The sequence below is a fragment of the Anas platyrhynchos genome, chromosome 6 (assembly GCF_047663525.1).
Source record: "Anas platyrhynchos isolate ZD024472 breed Pekin duck chromosome 6, IASCAAS_PekinDuck_T2T, whole genome shotgun sequence".
Classification (NCBI taxonomy): Eukaryota; Metazoa; Chordata; class Aves; order Anseriformes; family Anatidae; genus Anas; species Anas platyrhynchos.
The window spans coordinates 30,875,057-30,888,904 of record NC_092592.1 but is presented as its reverse complement, the minus strand read 5'-3'; the positions used below and the strand labels follow the sequence as shown (position 1 = coordinate 30,888,904).

Sequence of the window (13,848 nt, the reverse complement as noted above, 5' to 3'; positions counted from 1 at the left end):
TCCCACAGTTAAATGCATCAGGGTTTAACATGAAGGTGTGCAGAACGGTGCTGATCATAGTGTATTTCTATAATATAACACATATACACGATTCAGAAGACTGGCTAGTCCCAGATCTCTTCAAAAATAGCCTCAGATATCTGTTGCTGATAGCTCTAACTGTAAAAATAACGCAGCAGACGGTGGAAAAGAAGCCTAACTTCGGTCCTACAAAAGAAATGTTTCCTGCCTGCCTGGATGAGTGTGCTGGCGATGCAGGTGTCCGTGCAGCAGCACCACCACCTGCTGGACAAGGCAGGCACACCTCCTGGCTTGCCTTGGAGCCCAAAGCAGGGCCAGGGGTCCCAGAGCACTGCACCAGCCCTCGGACACCTTCAGGAGAGCTGAAAGGCTCAGCATTAAGTCACCATTAACCCCATTAAGCTTGGGGAAAGACTATTTCCCCAAATTTGCTTCCTCTTACAAAGTTAGGGAAAGAAATTCGACGGCGTTTGTGCTGAAGGATGGTCTTAAGTTCACTTGTCTTATTTTGGCAACAAACTGCATGTAAATTCTACGCATCGTAGATGATAAGATGCATTGCACAAATTCCTGTAAGAGCATCAGTTGCTTTGTAGTAACAATCTAACTGTGGTACAACTGTACTCTGAAAATTAATATTGCTCAGTTCTGTAAATACCCTGCAATACCAAATGACAATGAATACACAGCTCATAAAAAGGGATTATGAAGAGAGAAAGTCCTCCTGGTAGCTACTCCACTGCCCATGTATAAAATGGAAGTACTGGCTGCAGTTAGAAACATCCAGATATGGCAGAACCATAGCTCAACTTGCTTTGATCTCCTCACATATACAGAACCAACAAATCTTAACTGAATAGCATCATTTTAAGTAGCAAGAGGTCTGGCTTAGATTGTGTTTCTCCTCAATGTAGTATAAAAGCTGTTTTGTCAAGCATAGAAAAATAAAATCTGTATTTTTGGATGAAGATAAATCCATTTTTAAGGATGCAGTTAATGAGACTTTCCAATTTATAGGAGTTAAAGATAAGTGGTTTCAAGAGTATTTTACTATACGTAGTAGCATGCACTTGAATGATATCATGTGATGAAATGCCTTCTAAAAAGGTGTTACTCTGATCTGAAGAAACCAAGAGAAAACCCTTGCCTTTGTAGTTAGTTCCAAAGAAGTTATTAATCTTCATTTATTGAATTTTCTAAAATTCTTCTGTGCACCGTTAGCTTTCAGTCAACTGAGCCTCCTTATGCTTTTACATTTCAAGTACTCCATATTGTTTTCCCTTCAGATTATTTACATGTTGTAAGCAAGTCATTCCCAATTTTCCTTTAGCAGATAAACAGGTTGGGTATTTCAGCCTTTCACTGAGAGAAAGGCATTTTCTCTAGTCGCTCAGCAGCTTGATGGACCCTTTTAGAAGTCTGCAGATCACACAGAACTCCGGACTCTAGAACCATATATATTATTGCAGTAGTAATTCTCAACAAAACCTATAAAATTGAAATAATCTCTTTACTTTTGCTCAGGCGAGCTCAAACATTTTCTTCCTTTGCTACAACTTTGCCTTTGGAGGGATCTGGACACCCACACGCCTCCTCGGTCCTTCTCTGTCACTTCATTTCCACAGATACACACTGGACTTCTTGTTCCAGGAGGCAAAGCTAGTGTTAAGTGCAACAATGTGCATTTTAACTCACAGCCATGCTCACAGTCATTAAGATTGCTTTGAATGAGCAAATTTGCAGGTTTGTTTTCAACAGTCACTGATTTGTTCACAAAGTTGTATCAGAAAATGCTTTTGTATCTATTTCCAGGTTAATAAAAGTACTGAAAAGGTGCTAGTTAGTATCTTTGTTGCTGTTTGTAAACACGGTCCCATTAATCAGTCCGTGAACAGCGTCCAGTAACTTCTGTATTTCAATTATCAAACCTTATGCCAAGACTAGGCAGAAGGCTGGTTCACCCTCCACGAGGATATCCTCTGAGGACATAAATTAGGCACTTCAGAGTACGGTAGATGCATTTCCCCCTTGTACATAAACAAACCCAAACGGAGCCCAAGTAAGTCATCTTCCTGTGAAGCACTGCACGCTGCCCACCACGTGGGACAGGATGTTTGCTGGAGACACCAATCCTGGTGATATTAAAAACACTTTGGGCATCTGCTTAATTTGAGTGGCTCATGGGCTCGACGTCATGTCGATCACATCACATTTCTGCCGGGAATGCCTTTTTTCATCCTGCTCTGGGCTTGAGTGGTCTGCTAATTTTTCCTTTCCCCTTCCCTCCCTTGGCATAGGACCAAACACAGAACCATTAGGGTTGGAGAAGACCTTCAGGATCGCCTGGCCATGACCCCAAGCACCACATCCAGCCTTTCCCTGAGCACCCCAGGGACGGTGACCCCACCACCTCCCTGGGCAACCCGTCCCAGTGCCTGGTTGCTCTTTCTGAGCAGAAACTGCCTCATTTCCAACCTGAACCTCCCCTGGCACCACTCGAGGCCATTCCCTCTGGTCCCATCACCAGTTACCTGTGAGCAGAGCCTGACCCCAGCCCCGCTCCCTGCCCTGAGCCCCCCCTGCCCCACACCAAACACCCCCAGCCCCTCCCCACAGGACCCGTGCCCCAGCCCCTAACACCAGGAGCCACTCCTCAGACTATATAGCACCGAGCCTCACGTCAATAACCACAGCATACACACAATCAGACCAAAGCAGCGTTTATTAGGGACAAACAGGGGGGCGCGGAGCACGGCTCAGCCCCACACGCAGCGGCCATGGCGGCCCCGAAATGGCGGCCGCCGCTCTGCGCATGCGCACCCCCGCCACCTGCGCACCCCCCGCCCCTCCCCTTCCTTCTCCTTCCCTCGCGCGGCACCGCTCACCCTCCCCCGCCACGTGACCTAAACCTCTGGTCGCGCTCCACCAATCAGCGCCGCGCAGCGCCCGCACGTGATTGGCGGGGAAGCTCCCGCGAGCTCCGTTCTCCGCGCGGTTCCACTTCCGCTTCCGGTTCCGGCCCGGCACTCGGACGCGGAGGCGGCGGCGGCGGCCTCGGCCCCCCCGGCACGGCGAGGTGAGGGGGGGGGGGGGGGCAGGGCCTGGGGCTGGGCCTCGCGGGGAGGCCCCGGGGGTGCTGGGGCCGGGAGCGGCCCCCGGTGGGTCGCGGCCGGGCCGTGTGGCTAACGTTTGTTCCTGCCCCGTTGGGCGCCTGCCCCGCAGATGTCGGAGGACCTGGCCAAGCAGCTGGCCAGCTACAAGGCGCAGCTGCAGCAGGTGGAGGCCGCGCTGTCGGGGAACGCGGAGAACGAGGACCTGCTGAAGCTGAAGAAGGACTTGCAGGTGAGGGCGGCGGCACCGGTTGGCCCGGGGCGGGGGGGGCGGTGCCGCGGGTAAAATGCGTTCCCCGTCACCTCACTGCTTCGTTTTTTCCGATAATTTCACCTAATTGTAGCGTTAGGTGGGGGGGGAGCACCAACAAAGTTTGACCTAGTTACAGTCTGTGCTGCACGTTGCCCAAGAACACGCAGGATTTTACATGGCAAACTTTTTTTGCTGAAACCCCAGCTAGGAAATGGTGAAAGGTATGCGAGCACTGTCACTGCTAGCTTTGTTTGCTTTTTAAAAAAAATTATCAGAAAGATTAGACATAACTACTCACTTTGTGAGGGTGGTATATAATAGTAAATTATATAGTAACAGTAACAGTAGTAACAGTAAATTAAAGAAATGGAAAAACTTAAGCTTGAGAGGCATATAATTCCTCAGAAGAAATTATGCATTTGTTAAAGGGCACCGTTACTTCTTGTCACTTTTACTATGCTGAATGTTAATGGGTGGGCTCAACCTGATGCCTTTCCACTTAGCTTGGAGTCATCAAATCATCGATCCAGAATCTGTTCCTTCATTGCCTGCATTTGCAATGATGCAAACTTGAGAGTATTTCAGTTTTTCTTACACATCTAAGGATCCATTGTGAAAGGAAAAAAACGCCCTTAATTTGCCCCCTGTAGTTTTTTAAATGTTTGCCCATACTGCATTCCAGAGAGGTCAAAAACACTGGTCCTTAGGCTGCTGTTCAGTGACAGGAAAACCACCACATAATGTTAAACTGATAAGTGGTCTTTAAATTCTTGTGTGTCTAAAGAGACATCGGCATGTGAGTGAGCAGCAGTACTGCTGAAACCTCACATGAGAGTGCAAGATGCTGCGTTTCTGTTGTGTGTTGCTCTAGCTCTCAAGTTTTAAAATACATACAGCTGTGCAGTACGAAATTCAGTAGTTGCTATTCCTGATGGAAATAACAGCAATAACACAAACCTTCAGCCAGAACACAAGGAGTGCCTCAAATCGGTGACCTTTAGAGTTCCTTTTAAATTGTGAAGGCTTTGTGCCCGCAGGACACTTTATAGATCATCGTAATGTCCTTCGTTGTACGCTGTTAAAAGCATGTGTATATTTTTATATTTTTAAAATGCGCAGCAAAACCCTTATGGGACGATATTTCCGATACCAACACGACCTTGGCTTTGATGTACAGAGATCGTTGATGTGAAAGGACAACTTGCAAACATTTTATAAAATTTTTCTGCACAGAATGGGGAGGATGTTTACGCTTTCATCCCCAAAAGGTTTGCTATCCATATGTTCCACCTTGCCAATGACTGACAATGTTTTGCAGCCCTAATATATCACCCAAACAATTGTAGAAATAGTCAGGGCACTAAGGCATTCAACCTAAGTAGCTTTTCTTTGTTCAACAAAAATGTTACTATGTAATTGAAACATCTTTTTACATCATAAATAGGGATGTGCTACTGTGTTTTGTATATTTAGCTTATTCCTGAGTAACAAAATTAAAACAAATATTGCAAGAAACTTAGCAATTTACCTTTTGCTTCACTGAAGCACTTCTTAGGGTGCTGTCCGTGCAGCCAAGGACCACGCTTCACCCTTTGCATGCAGAGGAATTGACGGCAGCTGTCATCCCCTGCAGTTAGGGACAGCATTCACAGGGTGTTGCGTGCTAGAGTATCAAGATCTCTCTGGGTTATAGAGACCAGGTGGTGAGGAGAAATCCTGAGAAGCTCTTAACTGGCGTTCCTGCAGGTCACACTGTGTCACGGGGCCATGGCAGCAGGCCCTGTTGTTCAGCTCAGTTGTTCTACTTGATAAGCTGCTGCAGGAGTCTCTGCTGTCAAGAAACTTTCTTTGAATAAACTGTTCCCTTAGACTGTGTTAGAAATTGCATTGCAACTCACGAGATAGCGCTATCTTGTGTGCTTAGTACTGTGTTTGTGGATATCAAATGAAAGCTTTTTAGTTTTCTTGTTTATTACCTGAGCTGGTCTTTTTTAGCTGCAGCAGGATGTGAAGCTGTGAGGAATATTCAGGCTTCACAGAGCCTCAGTTGAATGTTGTCTGTAACTCCTTTAAATTAAATATTTCCTGCTAATTAGGAGGGTGACAGTGGCTCATAATGAGATACTCTTAAGAACTGAAGGGTTTTTTTTTTTGTGAACTGCAGAGTTGCCTGGTGTTACACAAAAAGTTTGAATGTTGTTTTAGGTGCTGGCTCCTCAGTCTTTTATTTTTAATTCTAGACAAAATCAGTGGTACGGGTCTTGGTGAATAAGAACCTAATATGGGCAGGAAGTTGAGGAGGGTAGCGTGCTCCTGTCTGTGAATGAATAATATTTAAAGGAAATGGAGAAATTTAAGTACTTCAAAGCCTTTTCCTCTTGTTACTTGCCTCGCTGGATTAGCAGGGGAAGTCCTGGCCTGAAATCTTGAGGTCATGGATTTGCAGAAAAGTGAATGTTTAAATTAAAGTTACTTAAGGAAATCAATTTCCTAAGAATGCAGCTGAATGCTTTCTAGAAAAGAGAGGGCTTTACTGAGTGGCAGTCTTGGAAGGCACTGGCACTGAGCACGTCAGTTTAGAAAATGCAGGTATTTGAGGAAGCACTTTTCAGTTCATTCAAACTTAGAGATGTTGCATTATACTTGCAGCAGTTGTCTGTTTATAGGTTACTTCCTATAAAAGTCAGCGAGTCCCAGCACAGAAGAGATGGAAGTAACTGCTGGCTAGATAGAGAATAGAAGAAGCATTACATACCTGACTTTCTGGCTGTCTTAAAGCACTGTCCTGATTACTTGCTCTGCCACTCGTGTGCTTTTTGGGCAGTAACCAACATCCCATTGCCACCTGTACAAAGAGCCACACCACTCATTTGTCTTCATTTTACTTCGCCTTGAGGCTGTCTAGCTGCGTCTTTATGCCTATGGATACGCAATTCCCCTAGAAATAAATCCACAAAGTTGCCCTTTCTATTTTTATAGGAAGGCATGGGGAACTTAACAGGGAGGACCATGGATCTTCTTATCTACATTGTCAATAATTGAATTTAGTTAAATTATTTAAAAAACATTTTTTTTGTTCCACTACATCAGCTATGAGTTTATCTCAGTAACTTCAGAAAAACAGCTGCAAGCTTGGGGTAAAAAAAATCATGGTAAGAATTTTAAGATATTATTCTGTGTCTTATTTTTTTCTTTTATAGGAAGTCATAGAATTAACCAAAGATCTCCTTTCGACACAACCTTCAGAAACTCTTGCAAGTTCTGACAGTTCTGCTTCTGCTCTGCCCAGCCACTCCTGGAAGGTTGGGGACAGATGTATGGCAATATGGAGTGAAGATGGACAGTAAGTGTAGAAAACTTCTCTAACCGTTACGTGAAATAGTTCAATGGTAAGAGACTTTCATTCAGCTTGTACTGCCCCAGGGCAACTAAAAAGCAAAAAGAAACTAGGAAGGAAATACAATATTAGCTATTGTCATACTCCCCTTATTAAAGGTCAGTATATTATGTAAAAAGACAAGAGCTGTGGGGTCATTTTCTAGAAATGCCCTGTTTGTCACTAACCTTGTAAAAGTAGAGCACCTTTGGTAAATTACCGTTTGTTAAGGTAATAAATGGCAGACTTCCAGGGATTAATCTTAGGGCAGCATTTCATAAAAGTTATACTAAATAATATTATATTAATATTATCATAATAACTGATCACTATCAAGAAAAATGCTTGTTGTATCTCAATTTGTGTCAATAATGGGAAATTAATTTTTAACTGGAAATATTTTTTGACTATGAAATAGCTGGCTATGTAATGTATTAATTGACCTTTGGAATGTAGTCTCCACTGCATTAGCCTTTGAAGTTCTGGGAACCAAATTAGTTCATTCTGACTTCTTAATTTTTAAAATAAACATTCTATAATTAGGAATGTGTTTTTTTTTTTTTAATGTTTGTATTAACCACACATTTTGGCGTAACTGTTAATACATCAGGTAGAAAACAAACCTAACGATTAACAGTTCTTCTGTCACAGATTTTTTTTAATAATTAAAATGCCTTTACTTTAAGAATTTTAAAAGAGAATGTTACACTGTGTGTGTTTGGTCACCACTGGGGCACTCTTCTTGCTCTGATACTGGGTTAGAGGATCAGAGCTCAGGGAAGAATGTGCTGGAGTGTCCACTGAAGCGGCAGGTGTTTGGGCAGCTCTGCATGCCAGTATTGGACGTCATTTGTATGACTGTCAGTTTGCGGTTTGGGTTTCCCTGTATACAAGGTACTAACATTTAGCTCAGCTTAAGGAGTTGGCCCACTAAAATTATACAGAATTATACTTAGAAGTATCCTTTTGCTCTGAATCCGGACTCAAATTGTTTTAATGTTCTTGGAAACACATCATGCTTTCTCCCCTCTTTCCCATCATAAGGTCAATTTGATTGACTAATACAGTTCATATGCATAAATTCAAAATGGACTGATTTCTGTTAAAATTTCAAAATTGCAATTTCAATTAAGAAAACTTAGAATGTTGTAAATATTGAAGAGGAAATAGTTTTGAATGCCTGAGGTTTTTTTTTTTTTAATTCTTTTTTATATGGAGGAGACTGGAACCAAACCTTTGCTGCCATGAGCTGACAGTTCCTGAAACTTCCCAGTGAATTCCCTGAAAGCTGGGTTCTATGGGTGCTGGATCTTGCTGGGGCTTTTTCCAGTCCCATTACCTGCCACTAGAAACAACTAGAAAGAAAATCAGAATTTCTGATTAGGTTGCCCACACATTAATCATTAGTCTTGCTTACTGTGAGACCATTGCTTCTCCCTGCCAAAGGTCAAATACAACTGAGCCCAGTCCTTGTACTTGTGTCCTTTTGACCTAAAGAACATGATCTCTTGGTTTGATTTGGGTATTGTCCCTGAGAAGGAAGGCTGATATTTGCAAGTTTTTACTTAATGCCATTAGCTGGCTGACAGTGTAGGTGTTGAAGGGCTGAGTATTAAACCTTTACTCACATGCTTACAGCCATGATATCTTTACAGGTGTTATGAAGCTGAGATTGAAGAAATAGATGAGGAGAATGGAACAGCTGCAGTCACTTTTGCTGGATATGGCAATGCTGAAGTTACACCGCTGTTCAACCTCAAGCCTGTGGAAGAGGGAAGAAAAGCAAAAGAGGACAGTGGCAACAAACCTATGTCCAAGTAAGTAATACAGGCACAGGTCTGGAAACTATTTTTTTTTTTTTTTTATTTTTTCACCCTCACAGCTATGAAAATTGGCTGATGAAATAGAATCTCGCAGAATTTTTGTCTTTGGTATCTTCACATATTTGTGATGAAGGATTGTAAATCAGTCTGGCATACAATGTTTGCCAGATGCTTGTGGCTTGTGTTGTATGTGTTATGTATCCTGGTAAGATAACGTGTTAGACTCTGTTGTGCTCAGATCATGCTATTTATTGCAAAATACCAAATATCTTAGTGTTAGACTAAATAAAGGTGGTACTTTTTGGTTGCTAGCAGAGAGCCTGCAGTTTTCAGCCCAGCTCCACAACAGGCAGCTCTCAGATGTGTAACATGGCACACAACTGAGTGCACTTACCAGTACAAAGGACTTGTGCTCCTGCCCCTATCCCTGTGCTGGGATAGCTGTGTTGACCCCATCACTGGGGAGAGGAGCTTTAATTATAAATACAAATTTATCCAAAATACACGAAGGAGCAATACAATGCTTAAGCATGGAAAGATTGATTTTTAAAAATATATATGTATTTCCTCCTTCCCCTTATGTAGTAGAGAATATGTACATGGTTTACGTCATTTACTTACGGAAAAACTATTGTTTATATGCCTCTCTTACAGAGGTTGTAGTTTCTTACAGGATACTCTATAAATACCAAGCAAAAGGCACAAACATTTATGTATTTATGTATTTTTTCCCTTTCTTAGAAAAGAGATGATAGCCCAGCAACGCGAGTATAAAAAGAAAAAAGCTTTGAAAAAAGCTCAGAGAATTAAAGAACTTGAACAGGAACGAGAGGACCAGAAAGTCAAGTGGCAACAGTTCAACAACAGAGCATATTCTAAAAACAAAAAAGGCCAGGTTTGTTCACACTTTGTCTGTATGCGAATAGTAACAGGCTATAGAATTCTGTGCGTAACGGGGGGGAGAGGTGGCAGTGTTTTTTAAAGGTAACTTCACCTGTGGCATTTCCAAGTGTGCAGTTCAGTATTTTATATACTTTCAAAGCCTTTTCAAAGCCTGGTTTTGTACTTACCTTGGAGAACTGGGTAACCGCCCTCAGTTGCAAGGCACCGTTTGTTGGAGTTAAGCTTCTGAGGCCTGTCTAAACCACCAAGCCCGACTTCTTCTTGTCTTTATGATGTGCCAGGCACAGCACTAAATAACTGCCATGGGCTAGTAAGCATGCTGCAAAAAAAGTTAGCATCTTAAAGCTTTACTTTGTTTTTATCATTGCTGGACAAGGAAGAGCTGGACATCATGCTTCAGTCTCCCTTGTGAGCAATTAACACAGATTATCTTGTGAGGAAGGTGACTTGTATTCGTTGTTGGTCTGACACAGGCCAACAAAGTGCAAAAATCACGTCCAGTACACGCCAGCCAGGAAGCTCCCAGCTCTTGTCTCATCTGCTTACAATGTGCCACAGATGAGCCAACCTTTTGAAAGCATGCTTGCCTCTAGAGTAAGGAGTTAAGGATTCTGAAAGACTTCAAATGGTAATATTTCTGCATTTTTAGAAGTAAGTCAGACATTATTTAGAAAGGGTGTTCTCTGTTTCATTTGCAGGTGAAGAGGAGTATTTTTGCTTCTCCAGAGAGCGTAACCGGCAAGGTTGGAGTTGGAACATGTGGAATTGCAGACAAACCTATGACACAGTATCAAGATACCTCTAAATATAATGTCAGGCATTTGATGCCTCAGTAACAGGGGAAAAAGGTGGAACTTCATCTCTGCAGGGCTTTACACTTATCTTTTTACCATTATATTTTTCTAAAAGTAAATTATTTGTTGGCACATAGAAAGTAGTCCATTTTGTCACCATCACTTTGGCTTCAGCTGATACAAGCCTTAAATTTCCAACTATCGATTTGATTTCCCCTAATCATTGAACTTTTTTGTAGCTGCATTAAAATACGTTCTGCAGGTGAATGCTTTCATGCACTGCTGCAACCTGTTACACAGAAAGCAGTAGTTCTCTGGAAGCTTGATCTCCAGAATCCTCCATTCATAGTGGTGGTAAAGTTTTCTTTTCTTTTTTTTCCTGTCCTTCAGAAAAGTGGTGGTATAAAAATGGCACCGTAACAGCCTCCCTCATTTCTGTAGTCACAGTGCTGTCTGCTGGGCTCAGTGACGAGCCCAGCATTACAGAGCTGCTGCAGCGCTGTAGAGAGAGCCAGGCTCCATCGTAGCTTTTAAGTCATGTGGAATTGCTAAGGAAGTTCTGAATTACTCCCTTACAAATCCACTGAGGATCGATTTGTACAGCTGTGACTGAGGGCAGAACAGGGCCGATATATTCTTTATTACTGAGTACTATTCATGTGCTAGAAACAATAAATCTGACTTTAATTCCAGCCTAAATTTCCTGTACTGAAAGTTAAGTAGAGGAGATCTTTTTTTTTAAATACTCATCAAATTGTAACAGGAAGTTACTGAAACGTAACCAGAAAACCATAGGAAAAGGTGTTTAGACTGCAGTTTCAAGAATGGAACTGTACTTAAAGCGTGCCCCAGGGATTAGAGGTGAGAGAACTCTAGATGGTTGTGCTTTGGAAATGAATCATCACCTCCCCTCCCGTAGTTTTCTTAGAAACTAAAAGGTTCGATGGTCACAGACCTTGAACACACAGCAACACCTTGTGTCTGGGCTGCCTCCATCTAGAAGAGTAGAACTGAAGCATAGCAGGTATGAGTGCCTAGATCCCTCGTAGTTGTGAGTGAGTGAAGGTTAGTCTCAAGTTTCTGTCCGTAAATAACTGACTGGCCCTAGTGTTCATTGTAACTTCAGCTGTATTACAGTGCTGCTGAGCCCCTTCAATTTTATTCAGGAAACCATGTGTAAAAGCTCTTGCTTTTTTTTGTATCTTATGTGATTTGCTTTCCTCTGTTATTTGTCTCTCACTTACGGTAGTGGTGCCATCTCTGAATCCGTAATGTGGTTAAAGAAGTTAATGGGTAGCCCTGTATACAATGTAGATATTATTTTTGTAAAATCTAGGGCTGAGTTAATGGACAAGAGTACATCAGCCGTTTCCCCATTAATTAATTAAAGGGTGTGTCTTGTCCATTAACCCTGACCATTATTTCCCTGTATATTATGTTAATGTAGCTCATTTTGTAATTTGTTACCTAGATCAGGTCACGTCAGCAATTGTTGATGCACTGATTGGTGGAACTGTCCATCAGTTACCTGAGTCACAACTCAAGCTAAACTCTACAACTGGTAGTTTAGAATCCATACATAGAAAAAAGTTTTCCCTATAATGGGAGAAGGTGATTTTTATGAATACAAAGTGTGTTAATTTCAGTTTTGTATGTTTAACTTTTATTAAATAAAGTGTTTAAAATCTGCTGGATATATTTGACAAAAGTGGACGTACGTAAGTGTGGCATGGGCACAGCAACCGAGCAGGATGGAGGCAAGTACAGAAGCTGCTGCTGTTACATAGAGATGGAAAAAACAGGGTCTACTGAATATGATACTCAAAAGTGACTCGAGTATGTCACTGTCAGTACACATTCAGTTCCTCATCTTCACTGCTAGTGTGTGTGTGGGAATAAGAAAAACTAGAAAAACTCTAACTTAGAGTAAAATACTTTGAGAGAAGACCCCCCTGCTTTTTAGAGAGAGTTTTTACTGCAGCCTGCACCCTGTAGCTATGTCTCTGCAATGACAGCAGTGATAGTTCTGCCATGCTGACAGCTACTTGAGGAAAGTCACCTGTTACCTTTTACAGATGGCTTTGACAGGGATTCTGTATCACTTTCTCTATACAAAATGAGTATCTTTGTAAGGTTACAACAAAAAAAAAGCACTAAAATAGACAGAGCTGGATTTCTCAGAAAGCCACATCAGCCTTCCCTTAACTCTACCTGATCAGTTTTCTTTTTTAAAGAACAGTTTTAGGGAAAGACTTAGACCATATGATAACATACTTCTGGCTTGCTCATCTTTTGATGCAGAAAGTATAACAACTAGTCTATCACCGGACCGTTCACTAGTTCTGAAATGAATCAGAGGTTACAGCAAGTCACCAGAATGCTGTGGCCCTCCCTTTCTGTGCGAGCCCAGCCCAAGCTGAACTTGGGCTTATGGGCTTGGTTTTTGCTGATCCTTTCCCAGCCCAGATGAGCAGAAATATGGTTGTTCTGGCCCGATGTAGAAAAAAGCAACACCATGACCTCTTACAGCATGACCACAGTGACCTCTTACAGCATGAGCTGCCTGTTCAACTTAGCTGTAGTTCTGTTGGGCACTGTGAAGGAATACTGCTTAAAGAAATCTTTGCTACATAATGTTTTTTTCTGTCTTAAGTGCCTTATCTGAAATAGCTTGTGATACAACCTACAGCTGAAAGAATAGCTTTAGGATCACTTGTTTAAACCAAACCAAACCCTAAAACTGTTATGTTGGCTACAGCCATTCCTTGTGGTGCTGGATGAAATGGCTGCTCCCTCATTCTGTAGCACAGCACCATTAATTGCATAATCTGGCTTTCAAAACCTGTCAATAATGTAGCTTGAATTATTATTTTTTTTAAGCATCACCAGTAATTGCCAAAACAACAACAGAAGTTCCTTGCAAAAGCTGAAGTGGTTTTTGACTTCTGGGCCTCTCACCAGATTAAGTATCTACCTCAGTGTTAGCAACTCCTACCACACAGCAGATACTACTTCAAAAATACCAAAAGGAAGAAGAGGTAGTGTTAAGCATAAAAGTAAAATGCAAAAATGCTAAGCTAGAGCCATTTTGGAAAAATACTCATTTTGTCAGAATACAGATTTGTTCCTTTAATGGCCAAGAAGAGCACTATAGGATGCATGTCTCCTCTTAAAAGCAAATTGCTACAGAAAATGGTTTATCTAGCACAGTCCTGAGTTTGTACAAATTGTGATCTACTGGGGAAATTAGCACAAATCTGAGACTCCTAAGTCACTGGAAGCATTTAGAACAATCTGAAGAGTAGCAATTTTAAATGCTGTGGATGTTGCCATCACAGTTACATTTTTAAAGATATATTACTGATTTTTAATCAGTAACTTGAGCCATTAAGCATAAAGAGGTAAGAGAAGATTTATACTGACCAATGCAAGGCTCATGGTCACGGAAATCCACCGAGGCTGCTGTTTCACTTAAGTTCTGAAGCTGTCTGGCCTCCAAAAGATTTGGAAATACAAAGAAGGACTTCAGCAACTGCAATTCAATGCTGGAGGTGTTCAGAAGGCAAAA

The 13,848-nt window shown here is 42.0% G+C and overlaps 1 protein-coding gene across 1 annotated transcript; it reads left to right on the top strand.

Moving 5' to 3' along the window:
• The first annotated feature begins 2,935 nt into the window (after window positions 1-2,935).
• SMNDC1 (survival motor neuron domain containing 1) lies at window positions 2,936-11,974 on the top strand. The gene is made up of 6 exons (XM_027459944.3): window positions 2,936-3,097; window positions 3,244-3,363; window positions 6,585-6,727; window positions 8,416-8,577; window positions 9,325-9,478; window positions 10,185-11,974. Exons 2-6 carry the CDS (start codon window positions 3,244-3,246, stop codon window positions 10,320-10,322), a joined length of 717 nt encoding a protein of 238 aa, XP_027315745.1. The 5' UTR covers window positions 2,936-3,097; the 3' UTR covers window positions 10,323-11,974.
• Window positions 11,975-13,848: the final 1,874 nt, after the last annotated feature.